Source organism: Kryptolebias marmoratus, linkage group LG10, assembly GCF_001649575.2.
Source record: "Kryptolebias marmoratus isolate JLee-2015 linkage group LG10, ASM164957v2, whole genome shotgun sequence".
Taxonomy (NCBI): domain Eukaryota; kingdom Metazoa; phylum Chordata; class Actinopteri; order Cyprinodontiformes; family Rivulidae; genus Kryptolebias; species Kryptolebias marmoratus.
In genome coordinates this window covers 7,443,625-7,466,593 of record NC_051439.1, presented here as the reverse complement: position 1 = coordinate 7,466,593, position 22,969 = coordinate 7,443,625, and the positions used below count along the sequence as shown (strand labels likewise).

The following is a 22,969-nucleotide window of genomic DNA, read 5'->3' as shown; positions in this document are numbered from 1 at the left end:
ACCTTTTTTTTTTTTCTCTGGGCACATTTTTTTGTTTGTTTGTTTTTTATTTTTATTTTTTCTACAAAGAGCATTTAGCAGCTATTTCAGGATACTCCGGTCCAAGGATGAAAATCCCATTTCAGTATGTGGGGGGGCAGTAAACAGGGAGCTTTATTGAAAGTAATTTTTTGTAGGGGGATGGTAAGATAAAGTTAAATATACTGTTGTAAAATGAAAATAAAATTAAACATTAATTACTGTTGCAGACATTTGCGGAACGTATTTCTCCATAAAGTTTTTAAAATTTATATTAAGGAGCTTGGTCAGGTGACTCCCAACACTTTTATTTGTTTTGTTTTATAAAAAAATATATAAAACCATAAAAACATAGGAACAAGTCGCTAAACATCTGACCTGCATCCAGACACAATAATAAATTATCAAGTCCAAAAGGAAACATTTACATGACCACAGGGAGAACTGCGCATGCGCTGATTTTCGGTGTTGCCATGGAAACGTGTAACTCAAATTAGCCTAGCTACAGTATTCCTAAAGCTTTTTAATGTGTCCACACTGCAGGGTGAATAATGGTGAGTAAGCGTCGATGTACATCAAATACGGCGGCCAAAAGGTCCAGTTTCTGTCTCACCTTTAGTAATGTAAGAGTATAACTGCGTGTGTGCTAGAATTACGGGTTTTTATCATTTATAACGTCTCTACTGGAGATAACTCAGCTATGCTAGGTGCTAAACCCCAAAGCTAACGTTACGTTAAAGAATTAAATTATTTGTTAATATTTGTTTTTAAGATGTTTCTCACATTTAATCACTCATGCAACTAGTGCTTTTAATTGTGTATATAGCAAGTATTAAAACACGTTCCCCGAGTGGAGTGCATATCTGTTTAGTAAGATTTCATGTTCGGAAAGTGCAAGAAAAACAAAGGCTTTGCTGCGGGCGTCCATCTTGTTTCCGACTCTCACTGAGCGGGACAGCTGGAAGGCGGGAAATTACGTCACTCCGACTTCCCAGTTAGAAGTTCCCATGTCAATGAAACAAACCAGAACTTGGAGAGTTGGGACATCCTTTACAAATCTGTTGAAACACTTGATTGTTTGAGTCCATTGCTTTTCATAGTTTAGACACTGTAGACTAAATATTTAACGATGTCATAGAAAAAATGTCAGGGTTGTCCGGTATTTCCTCTTTTTTTACCTCATAAGATCAGTTTTGACAATAGCGATCTCCCTCATACATCTTTCCCTCAGACATTGGTCAAGAGCCAGTAAATACCTGGATTTAGTTTGCTCTAAAGCAATTTTTGTTCAGTGCTTACCTCCCAACATGGTGGAAATATCTCTTCTGGCTAAGACTTGTAGGAACTGTGTATTAGAAACATCTGGGTTATTAGAAGCACTGATGTAACAGAAAGATGAAGCAGACAATCAGAGATTTTCTGTGAAATTAAAAGCTAACTTTGAACCATTTAAGAAGCAAGAGACTATTCCATTAAACAATCGTTGTGACGGTCTGCAGCGTATCACAACACAACATACAGTGACATAAAATCCAGCTGCTTGTATGAATGCTGCAAAAATAAATCTCAGTTGTTCACAGATTGCCAAAAGCAAGTCCTTTTATTTCCAGACTGCACTGATCCTGATCACCACATGGTGGCAGCACCTGCTTGTGTTGTGACTGAACTCCATGGAGTAAATGTGCAAAAGAAAAACCGGATTTTCCAGCTGATTTGCATTTGCAGCCTGCTTGGTTGCTCTGACACGTGAGCAGAATAAAAGATTAAAAACACAAATAGAAAACTGCTAAAAAAAAAAAAAAACAGTCCTGAAGAGTGAGATGTAGTTTACTGGAAATGGTTTAAAGTAATTCAGCATATTTCATACAAACACTGACTGCAGTTTTATTATGATGTTTCCATTTAAAGGGATAGTCCGGTCAACTTTAAAGTGACATTCTGTCCAGTAGTTATCAATAGTTAGTAGAAGTGAGATCAGTCAGAGCCTGGAGTGTAGAGGAAGAAGCAAGTCTTCGTCCAGGCTAAGCTAATTTAGAATTTCTTTGTTGTTAGTTAACAATTTAGTTAACGTAGAGTTTGCTTTGCACGCTTTACGTTTTTGTTTTGTTTTGTTTTGTTCTGTCACTTGTTTGTTCGTTTATCAGTTTGTGAAATTTTATAATAATTTCTATCAATAATGCAAATTGATTTCTCAAACTTTCACCACAAGTTTCTTTTTTTTTTACAGGCCTAGTTTGAGGGGGCAGCTTGAACACCTCAAGTGACTGAAGTGAATCAGATTAACCCGAGTCCATAAAGCTGAACTGAATTTACCAGCTCTAATATTAACAAATATTAAACCTCTACACTTTTTCATGACACCATTTGTTTAGTTCACTGCTGTTCTCTCAACCAAACAACCAAACGTGAATGTACACGTACACATGTTGGTAGGTTGTGTGACCACATTGCATTTTTAGATTCCCTAAACGCTGAATTTTATCAGCAGCTGTACTCATCTGATTTCTGTCATTTTTCTGCAGACCTGATCTCCTTCCTCAGTGGCATTAATGCTCTGGATCAGAATCTGGATAATTTTTTTTACACTGGATGCTGAAAAAGCATTCAACAGAGCAGAGGGGAAATATTTGTTTTCTCTGTCCATTGAAGTGAAGTTAAAGGTGGCCCTGTATGTGGACAACCTGGTACTCCTATCCGACTTGTCACACTCATTCCCGGCTGCCATTTCTGAATATTTGAGTTACAGGAGTCAAAGGGAAGTTGTTTATAAAATGTTGAATACATTTCAAATATAAAACAAACAGCTCGTTTTTCCAGGTAAGAACAGTCATATGTAAATATACACACAGCTCATCAGCAATTAATTGTACACTTTGTAAATACAACATAGTCACATTTTATGTTTTTTTTTAAATTATTATTATTTCCATCTGATTTTTTTATTTTTTTGGTTGCTGAACATTTATTTTGAAGGATGAAGCACTAAATTGCCTTGCTCCACCCCTGCCACCTCTGTGGGCACGAATCACCTGTCATACACTCAGACCAGAGTGGTTGGTGCAACAACTCCACCCTGCCACCTCTGCAGGCATGAACCACCCATTATACTCTTGGAGTAATGCGGTTGGCACAATTACTCCACCCCTGTCGCCTCTGTGGGCACGAACCACCCGTCATAGTGTCGGAGCAGCGTGGTTGGCACAACAACTCAGCGGTCGGTCCGCTCCGCTCTGCTCGGCTCAGTCCCGGTGCCGCGCTGCAGTCCCTCCATCGACCCGCCTGGACGGAGAAATGAGACCGTCCTCCGCCGTCCACATTCACTGCACGGACGCGAGCGCGTGACGGCTGTCTCTTCGCGGGAACACACACACACAGACAGACAGACACAGGCATATAAGCACGCATACGGTGTCCTCCTTCCGAACCTGCAGCTCCGTGTCGGACGGTCCCTCCCGCATCCGGACACCATGGCAGAGAGAAGCGGCCGGCTGAGCTTCCCCGGCAGCGGGGCTCTGAACAGACCGGTGCCCATGAACCTGTTCGCAACGTGGGAGATAGACGGCTCCTCCCCGTACTGCATCCCGAGGTAAGCCCGCAGGCATGGCGCAGTTCTCTGTCTGTTTCAACTTTCAAAGCCGGGCCGGGTGGTGGGTTCCCCGGCAGGCCCCGCCGGGGTGGCTCCGGAGCCCGGCTTCGCTCCGCAGACATAAAGGTGGGAGTTCTGCAGGTCGGACTCCCAGGAACCCAGAGGAACCCAGAGGTGGGCTTCACCCTGGGAGCCTCCAGCACATCTGCCGCTCAGGCTGGATTACAGTCTGACCCTGACTCTTCAACATCTGGAACAGCTGCTGTTATTGTCAGTTACCTCTGATTGCTAACATGGCAGAGCTTGTCTATCTGTTAGCAAAATATCTCACGAACTGACGGACGGACTGTAAGAAAACTTTCAGGAATCAATCATTGGATGTTCAACTACAGCTGATTAACTTTTGTAGTTAATGCTATTCAAGATGGCTCCCACATCTAATCAACTTTACGAAACACTAAATGGCTATGATTTGACCAGTTTTACACATATTGAGCTAAAAATTTGCTATAGTAGTAGCTGAGAGTCATCCTCAACACATACATAATGCACTGAACAAGATCTTTGTCTAAAACTGCTGTTAACTGATACAGTCTGCCCCTGTCTGTTAGCAAAATATGTCCCAAACCACTCAAGAAACTTTAATGCAAGCTCCCAGGAAGTAATTATTAGAAGGACATCTACGACTGATCAACCTTTGGAAATAAACCAATTCAAGATGGCCGCCACAGCTAATTAACATTAGCCAACACAACACCAGCCGTAACGGATTTACAGATGATGAGCTAAAGTTTGATGTGGTCATAGCTGAGAGTCGTGAGGACGGCTCCATATTTTCTCAGCACGAGATGATTTTATTTTGCCTGATTTTAGGACAGAAGAAAGAAGCCAAGCTTGATGCTGGAAACTATTAATTATTACCAATGAACTTATTAGCTGTTCAGCTAATATGTGAGGAGGCTTTCAGCTGACACCTAATTACCCTCGGAGGTGCCGCTTCGCGCTCTGCAGGCCAGTCTGTTGGTGAGATGAGAAAACGTACCGTTGGGATTGAGATAAGGAGAGAAAAAAGAAAAGGCGTGACGTGTTGAAGTATTTGAGCAGATCAGAATCACTTTATTTAAAACTGAACATGAAGACTGAACGGATCCACAGCAGCTTATATGACTGGACTTGAACCCACACTTTAAGCTGTAGTTTTACCTCACAAAATAAAAGGAATGCATATCGCCTACCACCTCTTATAGAGTTTCAGATGAAAATCATCTTGTGTTGAAGTTGAGTTGTAGCCGTTTTCCTCAAAAGCTATGGAAATAATGTGTACCGTCTGACACTATATTGCAAGATTTTCAGAGTAAAATCATCAACTTTTAGCTCAATGTCTGCTAAATTAACTGAATTATAGCCTTTTTTTTTGGTGGTTTTTAAGGTAAGGTGACTGTGGTGGCCATCTTGGATTGGGTTGCTCCAAACGTTAATCAGTTCTAGAGGATAAAAGCTTTAATTGTTGTGGGAGTTTCAGGTAAAACTTAAAGCAGTTAGTTTCCAGAATCAGCACAGCCGAGCGGACAAGTAGTTAAAAGGTTCTTGTAACTAAAAGTCCCACATTTTGTGATCTTAGGGCAGAAACACTCCCTTCTATGTGGCGACAGTTTGTGCACAGCCCCGCTCTTGTTCATAGTTCAGCTCACCGAGGTACTTTATAACTAGAGACAGGACCGGGAGCTGGAAATTGAAGCCACGGAGGACTGTCGCCCCCTGGTGGCCTGGTTCGCCCCTCCACGTGAAGGAATGGGACCTTTTCTTCTCTAAAATGAGCCCATTTCAAAGGATTTTTTACAGGTGTTAATTTCTGTTGATTGGCAGTGTGACAGCCTATCAGAGAGCCGCACAACCTGCTGGCTCCAAAAGTACAACATGGCAGCTCCCAAAAAAACAGATTTTGATTTCAGTTTCATCCATTTTTATTAAATTGGATAGTTTCAAAGCTGTCCGGAGAACATGTAGAATTGTAAATGTGAGCAGCATTTTTAATGGGATTTTTGAGCTTCTACAACTTGGCAGCCATGAAATAGTCACATTTTATATGGTTTTTTTTTTTAGCAATTGCTAAACAACTTCCTTCATCATTCGCTGCTGTGGGCACAAACCACCCATCATACCCTCGGAGCCTGAACAACAGCAGGAGGTGGGGGCGCCTCATCCATCTTTAATAACGTGGACGGGAGGATGTGCTGCATCACAGCGTGCCGCTCAGGGGTCTACAGTAATCTCTGCAGCCGTAGGTGGCGATGATGCGCTGATTCAATAACAGTCCGTCCAAAAGACAAGAAGAAGAGACAAGGTCGGAGGGATTTCTCACCAAGAACTGGGTTCAGTTGTTTGTGTCCTTGTGGTCCCCATACCACAAACGATCCGGCAGCGGGTCTCCTCCGCGCAGCAGTTCCTCAAATCAAGCGTCCGTGTTGTTTTTCGTTCTCGGAACGTGTTATGTTGGTTGTGTGTTTTTGGTGCCACCGTTTTAGACATTAGTGTTCACAGTTGACGCTGGTACAGAAATCTGAGATGACAAAAAGACAGAAATGATAAAATCTACATCACCTCAGAGCGGGCGCAGGAAAGTACCAACAAGCATTGCCTTTAGTGGTCCCAGACACTTCAGACTCCTCGCCTCCTCTTGCTGTCTTTGGGATGCAGATCTGCAGCTCTGTATTGACAGCTGTCAGTCAGAGTGTAAACACCTTGTTAACCATCAGCTGTCTTGTCTCGTGGCGGGAGCACAGTGGCTGCTCTTTGACTCAGTTTTCTTCCTTTTCTGCAGCATTTAAAGCCGTACATTTTCAACTTGCCCCACCCACTCAGTGCAGCTGATTTCTTAGCGTTACATCATTGTTTTTTTTGTTTTTTTACAACAGACTTTTGGGTGTTAAAAGCTACTATATTTCTTGATGCTGTTTACTGTAGTGCAGTTAACCCCTACGAGACGGCACACTCAAAGTATTATCAACGACTGTCAGCTACTACCACATCTGATCAATTCTAGGCATTGTTGTGTGTTCTAAGTTCACTAGGCTGTGGCAGCCATGTTGAATTGGAATGAATCCATAAGTTAATCATTGTAGAGGTAGATCTTATGGTTATTAATTAAACAACATACTGGTATGAAATGCTAATTTAGCCCATTTTAAACCTTCACATTTTCACGTGACATTGTTCAGTTTGTTGCTGTTTTCTTAACCGAACAGCCTCTGTCTTAGGTGCAGATGTCTGTGTGCGGAGCGTAGATGGACGGTGTATACGCCAGTGGTTCCGCGGCTGCTAATGTATCAGTCCACCGGGAGTTATCGGGGGTATATTTGACTAGTTGTGTTACCATCGGGCAGAAACATTGTCCATCTATGCTGTTTGGTTGAGAAAACAGCAACAAACTGACATGGTGTCATTCCTGTGATGGACTGGACACCTGTCCAGGGTGTCCCCCGGCTAGAGATAGGCACCCGTGACCCGGAGAGGTAAAAGCAAATGGCTGGATGGAAAGACGTAAACCTGTTTGCCTTGTAATGTCTTTCACCCTTCCACAAAGTGAAGAGGTGATCAGAGCGGGAGGCTTATCGACACGGAGCTCAGGTTCCCCCCCACCACCACCCGCCACTTCAGGACACGTGCCGCTCGGCGCTCACATACTGGATAATCACCCGCTCCAGGTGATGGACGGGCTGTAATTTAACTTAGATGTCGGCGAAATGAAAACCGGCGCTTGAGCTGGAGCTAAAATGTGTTCATGCAGTTTTCATGAGACAGAGTGTTATAAGACCGGTCTGCCTCATGAGTTTAGATAAGAACATGCAGAACATGAAGGGTACACGCAGGTTTGTCCTTATTATCCTCTTCTGCTCTCAACAGCTTCCCTAAGTGTCTCTCTGACATTCAGCGAGCGAGCGTGAAAGCCATCATTAAGTTGTGTCACCTCATCTGGAGAGACATTTAAACGAACGCTTTTTTTTTTTTTTTTTTCTCCCCTCACTCTTCTATTCTCATAATTGGCCGTGATTCCTGCAGACAGAGGCGCGTTCTGTTCTGCTTTCATGGCCAGATGCCGCCGCTGAAGCCTCTCTGCTCTTGAGATCCAGAGGTTTTTTTTTTTTTTATCCCAACGCGTCTGAAGTGCGTCGCAGTTCTCCACGTCAGCCCACGGGCGAGAATATGAGCGCCGCCGGCCGAGACAGAGCCGGATTGAACAGGCCCTCGGCGTGCAGCTGGAGCCAGTAGGCCGTCATATTTGGGCCCGTTGGAGGCGAGAGCGCTGAGATGTCGCTCCGGGCGGCGGGGAGACACTCGTCCTTTTGTCCCTCGGCTGGCCGGGGATGGTCACACTGCAGGAATTTAGAGTAGGACGGACACGGGGCAGCTAAGGCTTCTCATTGTTTCATGTTCCCTTTGTTGCTCTTGTTGTCCTGCACTCCGTGTACCAATGTTTGTGGGCTTAAACAAAAAAACTCAAAGCGCTGCAGCCAAATCCAGGGGGCTGCTTTTCAGCGCAACATTTTGATGTGCTTACCTCCGCTGGGGAGGATAAGACTAAAACTAGAATGCTTCTGCGGGAATGTTGAAGGACGCAGATGCAGCCGCTGCCCAAAACGCCAAAACAACTTTGTAACAATCGAAACGGAGGAAAAAGGGCAAACATTTTGATCTTTAAAAGAAAAAAGAAATGCCAAAGCTGCTGCCAGTGGCTCGTTATGGTCACTGTGGTAACCACACACCTGGTTCCTGAGAGGCAGACAGAAACATACTGAAAAGTAAGCCTCAAACAAACAGTCGCTGTGTGAAAACTGTATGTCAGAGCTTAAAAATTCTTCTACTGTGAACATCAGAAAACTCATGGTCTCGCACGGTCTTTTTTAAATGCTTTTACAGCATTTTATCCAGGAGATATAACAAATTATAAAGACCCCACCCACTTGCAGTTTTAAAGGGAATATTTTGAGCTAGAACAACTGAATCTGTGGAGGATCGGCTGTGCAAAAGCTGCATTTTGGGAGGGATTTGAGAGGAAACCGCAGGCCCTAAAGCGATGAGAGACACACTGGGTGGAAGGAGACAAAAATACCAATGTTTTAATGTACAATTTGTTTAAGTACCAAAAAAGGTATGGGATATAGGAAGAGTTTGCAAAACATCAGAGGATTTCAAACAGCTGAGCAGTTATTGGGACATCAGCTGTCAGTTAAAAATTCCATAAAATAAAAATCTAAACTGCAATTAAGTAAAAACTGTAAAAGAAATCCAAACACCAGTTCAGACATGTGAAGCCTATCTGTCTATGATCCATTTAAACTTTAAACTATGTTTCTTCTGTGACGTCTTTCTGACCTGCAAACCTTTTCCAGTGCCTCTCCAGTAGTTGTTTCTTGCCATTTTTTAAAAAATTATGTCTATATTGTGCGACATCCTGTTACAGAAAGTCTCAGCATGCATTTCATGGTGGAGCCGCATATTTTGGGTATAATTTGCCAGTTTTATTTAAAAGCTGCGGGACGTGACACAGCGAGGTCTTCTGCCACTCAGTTTTCCCACAGCGACTGTTTATTGAGGCTTACTTTTCAGTCTCCGTTTCTGTCTGCCTCTTGTTAGCTTGGCAGTCAGGGAGTGACAGACACAGGCGTGTGGTTACCACGGTGACCATAATGAGCCACTGGCAGCAGCTTTAACATTTCTTTTGATATTGGCTCTCTTCACATTCATGCAGTTCAGACATCAAAATGTCGCCATTTTACAAGCTTGACAGTTTCCTTTAAACTACAATGTCCGTCTGATGCTTACATTATGGTAAAGCTCAGAAAATGCATGAAACGGGCATGCCTTTCATCATTCGGCAGCAGGGACAGCAGTTCTCCCAGTGGTTGTTTCGTTTCATTTGAACCAAAGCGGTGGCCTTGGATTCAAACGGATCGCTCTCTTGTTTTCACACTCATTTCCTCGTCTTGGAAAGCTCTCGTCGTGTTCTTTGAGGGAAATCAATGGGCCTCATGTAGGAACTCCAGCACTCGCAATATTGCCGTCGCAGCGTGGCCTGGAGGACAGAAGGGGCAGGACGGGAAAGGACACACACACACACACACACACACACAGATGCTTTGTGACTCAGCAGGGCAGTCGGTTGTGCCTCCAGCTGACTTCCTTCATGCCTCGGTGCCTGCCTGTTGTTGTTTTTTTTTTTTTCTGTACTCTCTTATTATTTCCCCACAGACAATATTTGATTTCCTCGAGCCTGATAATATCTGTGTGTTTTCCCTCTCGCTACAGAATGAGAGCAGGATCATGAAAAGGTGTCCGTGTGCACAATAGGCCGACGTTCACAATAAATTAATGATGGTCTCCAGCTGTTCCTTAAAAGAAGGAATCAGCCTGGGTTTGAAACTCCTTATTAAGTTGATAAGGACTGCAGGGAAAGAGTTGAACACAGACATCTACTTGGGTTCACTGAAGCTACTGAGAATGTTGAGGCTGCTTGTTGTCCGGTAAACTGGGCAGCTTTTATTTCAAGTCACGGCACATTTCAGACGCAAACCAGAAACATCACATTTTCTGTGGAAATCCAGCGAGCGTTGAATGACTTTGCAAAAAATTTGCTGAAGAAACTGAAACTGAATTCTTAAAGCTAAAGGAAGCGGCGCAGTGGCTAGAAGCTAAACGAAACAAAACACTAGTTACAAAAGTAGCAAAAGGTTAGCTAAAAGCTAAATGTCACAAAAGGCTACCAAAATGTTAAAAGCAGCAAAAGGCCAACTTTAAGGAATAAAAAAGCTAGCTAAAAGAAGCAGAACATTAGCAAGAAGCAAAACATTAGCTCAAATACAAAAGTAGCTAAAGGCTAAATGTAAATAAGGGTTAGCTAAAACTAAATGTAACAAAAGGCTAGCTAAGTTTAAGAAAAGGCTTGCTTGAAGCTAAAGCAATAAAAGGTTAGCTAAAAGGTAAAAACAGCAAAAGGCTAGCTTAATGAAAAAAAAACATGAGCTAAAAGTAATAAAAGACTGTCCAGAAGCTAGAAAGAGCAAAAGACCAGCTGAAACCCAAAATCAGTAGAACTGACCCTGATTCTTGTTCTTTATCTCATCTGACACGGGCCTGTATATGTTCATCTGCTCAACAATCAGTCGTTGTCTTTTCCTTGATGCCATCACTCCTAGTCCCACAGGTAAAATATTATCGAGACAAAAAAGTCCCCCCCTCTCTTTCTGCACCACCCTGTCCAGTCGGCATTCCTCTTTTCATTTTCTGAAGTTGGTGTCCCTAAACTGAAAGCGTTCAAGTCTGTGACAGTCAGGGCGTCCGGCAGCTGAAGAGTCGACATTTACAGCAGAATATTGTAAATAATCTGGTTTAATACACATCTATGGAGCTATGGATGTTCTTTATTTATTCTGCATTACTTGGTTTGCAGAAACAGCAGGATAAAGATTTAGTTTTGCCAGATAAAGAGTTTTGCTGAGAAAGGAAAGACTTTTGGGGAGAATTTAGGAGTAGCTGTATTCTGTACACTTTTACTGCATGTGCCTCAAGTAAGATTTATGCTAATTCAGGATTAGAACATGGGTCTCTTGAGTTCTGTTCGTTTTTTTTTTTTATGCATCTCGATGAAGAAAATGCTGAGGTTTCAGTTTAGTCGACCCCGATCATTTGTTCATTTTCTTTACCTGGTTTTTCTCTCCGGGTCTTAGGGAGCTGTTGTCTGTCTCCAGCGGACTTTGTGCGAGAGGCGGGGGGGTGGCGGGACTCTCCGGACAGGTCTCCAGTCCATCACGGGGACACGTGGAGACAAACAAGACAGACGATCATTCTCGCTCTCACTCACTTAGGGACAATTAGTTACCAATTAACCTAACGAGCATGTTGTCGGTCAGGTCAGTGGGAGGAGATTCACGCACGAACGGGTAAAACATACAAACTCCACACAGAGAGGCCGGGAGGTGACCCTGTGACCTTCTCGCCGTGAGGCGACAGCGTTAACCACTGCACAACCATGACCAGTGCATGTTTACTCCAAAGCTGTGATGCTCCTCAGCAGATCTTTTAGCCCAAACAGACCTCAGAGAGACAGAAAACAGACTAAAGGTCATCCGGCTGAAGCCAAAACATGAGTTCCTCAGTACAATGTTCCATGTCTGCCGCTGGTATTTACAGATTCTGGAAAAAGCAGTCACCCCCTTGGATGTTTTAGGCTTTTATTGCTGTCATTAATCAATTATAGCTTATATAAACTGATCCTATTCACAAAAAAGCCTGCGTCAGTGTCAAAGGGAAATCAGATTACAGAGTAATATCAATTAAATAAGAATATGAGGGAGCATAAATATTCACCCCTTTTAAAGTGATTGTTCTAATTCAACTCAGAGAAAAGATCATTAAAATTTACAAGTCAGGAAGGATTTCCAAGGCCCTAAACGTCCCCAGGAGTTCTGTTAGATTCAGCATCAAGACATGGAAGGATTACAGGACGTGTGTAAATCTACCAAGATCCGTCTGACAGTCTGAGGTTTATGGGGGAGAGTTATAGAGAAGGATACTGTTGAAGAAAACTCAGATTAAATATCGACTAGAGCGGAAGCCTCCATGGTCGGATGCTTCTCGGTCCTGCCGCTCCTGAAAAGGCTTGTAAGGACAGAGGGGGGAGAAGCCACAAAATATAATCCTGGAGGTCAATCCGGTTCATGCTCTCCCGTCTCACCTGCTGAGGCTTGGGACATTGTTGACCTTATTTCTGAATGTGGCTGGAATGATTGAAAGAGCTCTGTGATTACACGGGCTGTTTACTTTGTCTCCCAATCCGTCACTTTCTGTGTGTGCTGCAGAAAATGAGGTTAAACAGGCTGAAAAGGCAGAGAGGGAGCTGTGCCAGATGCACATCAGATTATGCTGCGGCTGCTCTCCGGCAGTCGTGGCTTAGTGTCGTCTAAAGGAAAAGTTCACACTCGGCCGGACCCGTCTGCCTTTCGTTGATTTGTTCCTGGATAAAAAGTTCTGACCCGGGCCTCGTCGAAGGGGAGTTCATCTGTTAGGTGACTGATGAGGGTTAGTTCCTTTACAGGTGTGGCTGCTGAGTGCAGAGGGACTTGTTCAAGTTAAAAGAAGCAGAAAAAAAGAGGTTTTCAGCTAAACTATAGCTCAAAGCTAAAATTAGTAGATCACAGTAACTTCTAGGTGCCTAGGAGGTAAAAGTAATAAAATCATAGCTAAAAGCTAAAAATAACAAAATGGTAGCTACAACCTAAAACTGGCAAAACAACAGCTAAAAGCTGAAATGATCAAAGCTGTAGCCAAAAACTGAAAGTAGCTAAACTGTTGGTAAGTTCAGGAAAACAGTAGCTAAAGATACAATTGGCATAACCATAGCTAAAACCTTAATGTATCGAAACAATAGCTAAATGCTAAAATTAGCAAAACGGTACATAAAAGTGGAAAGTTGCAAAAGAGTAGCTTATAGCAAAATCATAGCTACAAGCTAAAATTAGCATAACGGTAACTACACGCTAAGAATAGCCAAACTGTAGCTAAAAGCTAAAATTAGCGAAACTGAAACATTAAATGTAGTGAAACTGTGGCTAAGAGCTGAATGTAGCAAAATTGTAGCTAGAAGATGAATGTTGCAAAACAGCTAAAAGCTCCACTAACTTTAGCTAAAATTTCAGTGTAGCAAAACTGGAGCTAAAAGTTCAAATTGGCAAATCAGTAGCTAAAAGGAGCATGAAACCCAAAAGTAAAGCAGGAAGCTGAAATAGATTAAAGTGTTTTTGAAGGAATTGAAGAGATCTCAACGTATTTCAGTGGAGAGCATTTTGTGACTAAAGTATAAACAATTCAAAAACATTTCCTTAAAGTCAGAGCACACTATTCTGGATCGAGGCGAATGTTTTGATATGTGAAAGGTTAAAACAGCACAAAGTATGGGGAAGTGGTTTGATTGCGAAAACCAAACAGGAAAACAAAAGTCTGAACGCTGACTCGGCAACTTTTTCCGGTTGGTTGTCTCCAGCATGCTGGTCATGCAGCCGATATATTAGGACTATATTAGCCAATGTATTAGGAGAAATTTCCATGCATCCGTACGACACATGTTGTAGCTGATTCTTCATGATGATGACATACGGAGAAGCTATTTCCTGTCATCCTGATGATCCTGTTTGCTTTCGGCCTGAGGGGATATGAGCCGACACTGTTTCTCAGTCATGCGTCCACTGGAGCTGCATTGTTGATTTCTTTCTTTCCAAACGCTGACTTCCAGGAAAATCCTTGAACTTCAGTCATCACTGTTTCCACGATAACAGTGTCGGTGGTGTCAGCAGGGAAGGTATCAGGTACACTGTGTCCACAAGTGTGTTCTATCTGTTCAGTGTCTTTCACTAAATCTGATCACCCACAGCCAAAGATGTGCCAGGGCTTTAAGTTTGTCTCTTGTTCTCATGTGCTGTAATTCACCCTGCACGTTTTCCTCCTGCCGAGAGGCTCTGCAGGCTGGATTGAAGTCTCGCCTCTGGCTGCAGCCAGCGTTAGAAGAGGGAATTGCTATTTCAGTTCACCGAGGCTCAAAGAGCTGTTTTTTTTTTTCTGAATCCAGAGCACCGAGGAGAAATGTAGGTCAGGCTCCTTGTTGGAAAACTTGGAGAAGAGCTTAGAACCATATTGTAGTAATTAGGAGGGTGAGCATGTTTCCAACGGACTCCTCCCTGCTGTGCTGGCGAAGGACAGAGTGAAAATCCAAGGATTGAAGCGTTCATCTGCACCTCTGGACAAATGCGGGATGCTTTATCGCTGCCAGTTTTTCATTCTCCAAGCTTGGAAACATCAGCTGTCTGACCTCCCTGACGCTGATCGTCTGTTAACTATAAACAAACCCATTTAAGTTCAGCTCTAACTCATAAAATGGGCCCCTTTTCCAGTGAAATAGTGTCGCTTTTCCTTTAATACATATTTGTTTTCACACACGGAAGCTTTTAAAGCTGAACAGAACAGAAACAACCAGAGATGCTAAATGACTTGTTCAGGAACCTGAAACTGAGCTGTTAAAGCTAAAAGAAGCAAAATTCTAGCTAAAATCAGTAAAAACTAGCTAAAAGTAGTAAAACTCACTCAAAGCCAAAAGTGGCAAACAGCTAGCTTGAAGCTAAATATAACAGAAAGCTAGCTTAAAGTAGTAAAAGACAAGCTAAAAGCAGCTAAGTTAGCTAAAAGTAGCAAAGTGCAAGCTAAAAGAAGCAAATACAAACTAAAAGTAGCAAAAGGCTAGCTAAAAGCTAAAATAACAAAATAGTAACTTACACCTAATAGTACCCCAAAAAAAGTAGCATAAAAGCTAGCTAAAGAGGTGGAAAAAGTTAGCCTAAAATCAGCAAAAGCCTAACTAAAAGCTAAAAGCAGGAAATTGCAATCTAAAAGCTAAAGTAGTAAGATTTTTAAGACTAAAATTAGATGGCTGGACCTAAAAGTAGAATCTAGAAGTACCTAGAAGCAAAACCACAGCTTAAAGTAATAAAAGGTTAACTGATGCAGATTACATGTCAAACTGAAGGCCCGTGGGCCAGATCCGGCCCTTGGTAACATTTTATCTCTCTCCAAAGATAACATTTAAATATTATTATATCTAGCCTTCCAGTTTGGGACAGATCGAGTCTCTATCACCTCTCATTTAGTTTAGTGACGTCTTCCTGTCAGAGTTACCTTGAAGCCAAGAAAATGATGTTTTAATTTCTTAGTAATCTTTGATTTTGATGTGAAAAGGGCAACAGAGAGCATGAAATGGGACCGATCAAACTGTTCTTTGATGGCTTTTTAGCTGTTTTAAAGGAGAAAAAAAATCATAAGAAATGAATGCTAATGATTTGCCTTTTAAAGTTTCATCTATATTTCTTTGTTCATTAAAGTATGTTTGCTCTAAATTCTATATAACGTGTAACTGGGGAAAGATATTTCATATTTCTATATGAATGTTTTGACATATTACATCTAAAACCAGGGTTAATTGGTTTGGCTAGGACCAAGTTTTTTATTTTTGCCCCCCTTGTGTCAGTGAGTTTGACAGCCCTGATGTAGATTGTCAGGGTTTTATAACATCCACAGGAGCTGCAGCTCTAGTTGTCTGCAGCATGAGCCTCTCATCCACTGTAGTCAATAAACATTTCTATAAATGGACAGGGTTTTGCATGTTCCTGTGCAGCTGCCCGTACAACACAGAAATCTGCCACAGCAACAATGAAAGCTCCTGCTAAATGGCTCTTCAATTGAACAACAAACGACTGAGCTGCAGATGTAATTTGTCCGAACCGGGTGCGGTTAATTTGCTCCATAATTACGCCGACAAAAGAGCTCGGCTAACTTTTAGTTTTGCGATTACGGCTCCTGTTTACAAACTCTCAAGTGGCCTGAAAACCATTATCTGGGACGCTGCAGTCCAGCTGCCGTGGCGGCGAAAGAGTCAGCTGTTTAATTTAGTTAAAGTTGTGACTCAGACTCCATGAAATGACTCTGCTGTGTGCAAACAGAGGGCCGACTGGAAAACAGACGGCGCTGCTTCTCTCTCTGGAGTTTATTACTCAGTGATAATTTTAATACTGAGTTTCTTAAAGGCTTTCACATCATCTTCAGCTGTTCATGATGACCATTTTCTGCATTATGGCCCCACTTACAGTCAAACAATAAATCTGCTTGCCCACTTATGCCTCATTATCACTTACTCCGTGATGTCTGTCGGGATAAAAAGTCAGTCAGGTTTCCGGACTATGAGACGCACTTTAAAGCCTTCAACTTTCTCAAAAAACGACAGTGCACCTTTAAATTCAGACCGCCTTATATATGTAAGAAGTCGTGATGTTTTGATACGACTTTGGTAAACTACAAAGCTGCACCGCTTGCAGCATTAGGCCCCCACATACTCGGGCGTACTCCGTGAGCGGTGCAGACTCCGCTCATGCTGTCCGCGTCACCGGACGAGGAGGAAGGGATCGCTTGCCTCTTAGCTGTTTCTTCACCACCAGTTCAAAAATGGACCATTCGTTGACAGTGCACCTTATAATCCAGTGCGTAAAATACGGTACTTCCTTCAGTGTCAGTAGTCTCAAAACCGAGGACAAAAAAACCAAAGGCCAAGCTTTTGTTTGGTTGCCGGGAATAACTCTCAGCTACTACCACATCAAATCTGATCTGAATATGTGTTAAACTGACTGAATTATAGCTCTTTCAATGATGCTTAATGTTGATTAGCTGGGTCAGCCATTTTGATTTACATTGACTTCTAAAGTTATTTAGTTGTAGACGCACATCCAGTGAAAGCTTCCTGATGATTTTATATAAATCCGCCAAGTGGTTCATGAGATATTTTGCTAACAGACAAACAGCGTTGCCTCAAAATAGTAAATAGCCAAATTTTAAAAAAAATTTTTTGTAGTTTTTGTAAAAAAAACTAATCACTGACAAGCTCTTCAACTGAACATTTCTTTTCGGGCCACACTTTATTCAATCATTATGTGTAGTTTGATGTAATATGCTTTAGGTTTGGTTTTATTGTCTTTAACATTCATTTAGAAAAATTTTCCAAGTCCGTTGCAGCCTTGAAACCTACAGACTCAGTCAAATGTGTTTGTACCCTTTTGTTGAGGAAAGAAAAACCTACAAAGATCACTGAAATAACTTGAAAGTGGCAGAAGTAATAATAAGGGAGAAAAAAAAGACTAAAAATCAACTAATGAAAATCAGTCATTGTCTTTAAATCTTGGTTCAACAGAATTATTTAGAAACAAACTAATGAAACTGGCCATGACCAAAAAGATGGCACCCTTAACTTTGTATTTTATTGCACAACCTTTTGAGGCGATCACTTGAGTCCAGTGATTTCTGTCCCTCTCTCTGAGACGTCTGCACCTGTCCTCAGATGTTTTGTCCCACTCCTCATGAACAAACTGCTCCAGCTGTCTCAGGTTTGAAGGCTTCCTTCTCCAGATGTTTCAGCTCCTTCCACAGATGTTCAGCAGGATTTAGATCAGGGCTCAGAGGCCACTTCAGAACGGTCCAATGTTTGGTTCTGAGCCATTCTTGGTGTTTTTAGTTGTGTTTTGGGTCATTATCCTGATGGAGGACCCATGACCTGAGACAGAGACCAAGCTTTCTGACTCTGAGCAGCACAGTTTACTCCAGAAGGCCTTGATAGTCTTGAGATTTCATTGGACCCTGAACAGATTCAGGACCCCCTGTGTCAGAAGCAGAACAGAACCGAGCCTCCTCCATGTTCCTCTGTATGTTCCTCTGTAGGTTCAGGGTTCTTTGGATGTTTCAATTTTGGGTCTGCGGACAAGAGTTTCTAAACAATCTAGCCCATTTATATAGACCGTGATTGATTATTGACAGCAGTAAAAGCATAAAACATCCATGGGGGCGAATGTATGTTTTTACTAGCTTTGTAATTGTCAGGCGTACTTTTTCTTTCAGTTTTCTTTTGTTTGTTTTTTTTTCAAACATCATGCTTTTGCATTCCTGGCAGAGTTTTAGTTAAATACAGTAAACGTATCCTAGTGCACTGTCATGTGTCCTATTAGGTTTTGTTTGTTTAACTTTAGGGTCAAATGAGATTCAGATTGGATTGAAAGCGCACATTTTGCAAAGTGGGACGACGTGCAATTAAATGGCCATCAACTTTGTTTTTGGGGAGTTTTGTTTCGAACAACCTTTCAGTGTTTATGAAAGGTAATTATAGGCTACCAAAAGAACCTTTAAACAGTTGGCTGTTCATCGATTGAATTGCCCAACAGGAGCATATTTAGTTCTCCTCCCACTTGTTCCAACCTGTTATGCTCGCTGATGGTTGAATACCCATAAAACCCGACCCTCCTCTAAGTTGATTACATCTCCTTTGTTTATACAAACAGCCGAAAGAACACTGCTTGCTTTTGTTAGTCCTTGTGGAGCTGCAGATGCAGAATAATTCCCATCGTTTGGTTTAAACGAATCCAGCGTGTGACTTTTTGCCGTTTGGGTCACGTCACCACTTCCCTATCAGATATGCACCCGTGTGCCACGCCGAGCCGGTCAGTGCTTTCATTGCAGCTTGCTAAAAGTGACCACACATATGTACACATTAAAAGCCCTGGATGTGAACCCTTAACACAGGCGATCAGGAAGCGTTCTGACTTGTTGACCTGGAGATATTTAAAGTGGGTGTCCGGCCGTCGGAGTGGAGCTGCGTGCTGCACATTGCTGCATACAAAGCGCTCATTTAGATTCCACTTTCTGCTCCCTCACCGGGGCTCTCAGAGGACATGTTTCATGTTCTTCACTGGATTAGATTTTCTGCACTTCGGCTGCCAAACTTAAAGCTACAGCCCAGCTCTTGGCTGTCTGCTCAGTGTGCTTTCTTGCTCTGTCAGCCGCTTTAACCGCAGACCCCGGCGTCGGCCTACACGCTTTCATTTTTTCCTCACTTTAGGACATTCATCTTTCTTCTCATCTGTAATATACACGCACCTCACCGTCTTCTGCATTTTCGATGGGGTTGCATTCATGATAGGTTAAACAAGCAGTTCGCCAATGTCCTCCGTCGCTGAGGGTCTTATATAGTGAATGTTTTTAGTTTTCAACATCAGTGTTGTTCTCAACTGGAATTGAAGAGGACCTACAAATTTACACCTTTTAGGAACTAAAGCATGAAGAGAGACACTCAAACAGGCTGATGGTGTTTAGCTGTTTGTGACTGAAACTAAGTTTAGAGAAAGTTTGTCCACAAGGGATGAAGTCTTACATTAAATCTTTGCTAATAAACATTTGGAGGGAGGATATATTCGCCTTACTGTAGTAATAATTCACTGTCCAAGGCGGCGCAGTGACGTATCCTTTTTTTTTTTTTTTTTGATCAAATGTTTTTATTTTTGTTGTTTTACATCCACAATAACATGTACTTTACAATATAGTTACATTAGATGGGATATAACATAGAAATAGAAGACAGTGTGACCCCCCTCACCCCCCAACCCACAACCCCATGGCGACCCCCTACCCTGTTCCCAAGGATCTCGAAATTATAAATATGGAAGTGGAGAGTTGCAAAGATTAAATCATCACTAACAGTTACATATTGAAAGATTATATAGCATTATGTTGCACTCTTTCTTTGATCAAAGAATAAGCTGCATCCCAAGCTCTAATCGTTTTTTGACTGGCCGTGTGCATCCTGGCCACTGACCTCTCCATCATGACGATATCTAGAAAGGAGTTGGCCCATTGTTGCCAAGGCAATAAGTGTGGTGGTTGCCATCGTAGAGCCAACATCTTCTTAGCTGCAGTGAGGCCTGCCCATAGCATGCGCTTTTGCTGAGAGGAAAGTTCTAAAGTGGAATCGTCATTAAGTAGGAACAAAGATGGTGATAAAGAAATGTCAAATTTAAGCAAATCACTCAACGTAGTGGAAATTTGCCTCCAGAAAGAAGCCACACTGGGACAATCCCAATACATGTGCATAAAAGAACCTGGAACCTTAAGTGTACATAGGTCACAAATGGGAGATGTAATAATTTTCATAGCATGACGTTTCCTGGGTGTCAAGTACATCCTATGAATAAATTTAAAATGAATAAGCTGATGGTCAGGGTTTTTGGATGTGTTATGGAGATTCTCCCATACTGTATCCCAGCAGATTTCTATATCTCCCATAAAGGAAAGATCCCTCTCCCATATATTTTCAACAGGGAGTCTGGCACGAGGATCTGAAATAAATTTATATAATTTAGAAACAATGCCACGTGTCTGACCCTGTGAGGCAAGAAGTTCTTGTAGGGGATGGATTGGGAGAGGCCCACCCCATGGAACCCCATATGCTTTCATGGCCGATCTGAGCTGTAAATAAAAGAAGAAAGTAGAACCTGGCAGACTATACGCAGATTGTAGGTCACTAAAAGAACGTAGGCCATCATTGTTCATGAGATCTTGGAGGACATTAACACCCTTATCCCTCCACCTAGGGAATGAAAATGGTTTGTTTCCAATGAGGATGGAAAAGTTATTAAATATAGGAGAGTGTTTATGCCATTTCAGGTTGGTGTTTGTAAGATTCAGCACTGAATGACAAGTTCTAAGAAGCGAGGAAATTATGGGTCCTAATTGTGATTTAGCCTCATTAGGAGGTATCTTAGAGTATATCAAGTCCTCCAGCCTGTATGGTTTGGAAATATTTTCTTCAATTGGTTTCCAAGAAACCGAGACCTCAGGGTTCAACCATACAAGCAAAGGTCGGAGCATAAAGGACCAAAAATACATCTTAAAATTCGGTAGACCCAAGCCCCCAAGTGTTTTATCTCGTTGAAGTGTTCTCAATTTCAAACGGGGTTTCTTCCCATTGTAAATAAATTTAGATATGAGAGAGTGAAGCCTGTCCCAGTAACCTCTTGGTGGTGCAAGAGGAATCATTGAGGAATAAAAATTAACACGCGGGAGGATATCCATTTTGATTATCGACACGCGGGCTTGAAGAGAATTTGGGAGTTTTGACCAGCGCTGTAAGTCTTTCTCAATAAGGTTAAATGCCCTCTGGAAGTTGTGTGAGGCTATATGAAATATAGAGGGAGAGATGTCAATCCCAAGATATTTAAAATGGCTCACCACTGGGATGCTAGATGGCAAGGGGGAGGTTGGTATAATCGAACCTAGATGCAACAATGACGACTTGCTCCAGTTAATTTTATAACCAGATATTGAGCCAAACAGATCGAAGACGGATAGAAGATGCGTTAAAGAGGACCCTGTGTCACCAATATAAAGTAAAATATCATCCGCATATAAAGATATGCGGTGTTCGGTACCTTTGACTAAGATGGGCAGTACAGAGGGGTGTTGTCTAATTTTCTGGGCCAGCGGTTCAAGGGAGAGGGCAAAAAGCAATGGGGAGAGTGGGCAGCCTTGACGTGTGCCCCTTAGTATGGGGAATAGAGAAGAACAAGTATTGCCAGTATACACCATCGCAGACGGGTTGGCATAAAGAACTTTTATCAATTTAATGAATTGTGGACCTAGTTTAAAATTGTCCAAGGTGGCCCAGAGATAAGGCCACTCCAGTCTGTCAAACGCTTTTTCGGCATCAAGAGACAGGACAGAGCATGGGGAATCAGTTGTCTTTGTTTCGTGAATAATGTGTAGCAAGCGCCGTAAATTGTCAGATGTAAATCTGCCTTTTATAAATCCGGTCTGATCATTGTGTATCAGTCTGGATAAATGGCTTTCAAGTCGCATTGCAAGTACTTTCGCATAGAGTTTGACATCACCATTTAAGAGGGACAAGGGTCTGTAGTTACTGCATTGTGCTGGGTCTTTATTAGGTTTGAGAAGCAATGTAATTATTGCTGTATTGATACTTGGATTAAATGAGCCTTTATCAACTGCCTTATTAATCATGTCCAACAATGGTGGGCCGAGTATGTCCCAAAAGGCTAGGTACAACTCTGGTGGAACCCCGTCCCAACCTGGGGATTTGCCTTTCTTCATAGAGGCAAGGGCTTTTTTCAACTCTTGTGATGTAATGGGGGCACTAAGTTTACCTGAATCCTCATCGGCAAGAGTGGGGAGCTGGAGATTCCTAAAAAACTGCTTGCATTTTCCAGTATTCGGAACTACTGAAGAGGAATAAAGGGAAGAGTAATAATTTTTGAATGCCGAGTTAATTTCGCAGGGCTCAGTTAGGGTGCCGGTCGGCGATTGAATAGCCATAATATTGGAGTATTTCTCGTTCTGTTTCAGTCTTAAGGCTAGTAAATGGCTTGGTCTAGAGCCATTAAAATAATAATTCCTTCTGGTTTTATGAATCAGGAATTCAGCTCTTTGTCTTAACAATGAATTTAATTCTGTTCTAGTCACTGATATTTTCCCCAATAGTTCATCATTCTGTTTATCGTGTCTTTCTAATTCAAGTTGATTAAGAGTTTCCTCCAGCTCACCAATTTTCCGCAGACGGTTTTTCTTAAGATGAGATGAGAAGGAGATTGATGTGTTTCTAATTGATCCTTTAATAGCATCCCACTGAAATCTCGGATCCTCTACTGAACCAGCATTGATTTCTATGAAGGTTTTTAGCGAGTTACGAAAGAAATTACAGAATTCTTCATTTCGAAGAAGTGATGTATTGAATCGCCAACGTGAAGCTTTGGGAGGGGTGTTCCTAAGCGTAAGGCGAGCTGATACAATGCTGTGATCTGATAACGAACAAGGTAGAATTACTACATTATGAATTTCAGAGAATGAGTTAGCAGATACTAATAGGTAATCTAATCTGGAGAAAGACTGATGTCTGGCTGAATAAAAAGTATATTGTTTGCAGGTAGGATTAACTACACGATA

General features: G+C 42.1%; 1 protein-coding gene and 1 long non-coding RNA gene across 6 annotated transcripts in view; one reads left to right on the top strand and one right to left on the bottom strand.

Moving 5' to 3' along the window:
• Window positions 1-2,778: 2,778 nt before the first annotated feature.
• The window catches only part of pacs2 (phosphofurin acidic cluster sorting protein 2), a 79,537-nt gene continuing 59,346 nt past the window's right edge, over window positions 2,779-22,969 (top strand). The window contains exon 1 of one of the 5 annotated variants that reach the window (XR_005233634.1): window positions 2,779-3,604. Coding sequence is in view for 4 of the 5 variants with exons in the window: in XM_017415981.3 (XP_017271470.1) it covers window positions 3,486-3,604 (119 nt within the window). In the remaining variant the exon portion in view is untranslated. The remainder of the gene's footprint in view (window positions 3,605-22,969) is intronic. The other 4 variants (XM_017415981.3, XM_017415972.3, XM_017415990.3 and 1 more) reach the window with 4 other exon arrangements.
• Window positions 5,644-22,969, bottom strand: part of LOC119617399 — a 33,976-nt gene continuing 16,650 nt past the window's right edge. The window contains exon 2 of the long non-coding RNA XR_005233635.1: window positions 5,644-6,164. This is a non-coding gene — a long non-coding RNA (uncharacterized LOC119617399). The remainder of the gene's footprint in view (window positions 6,165-22,969) is intronic.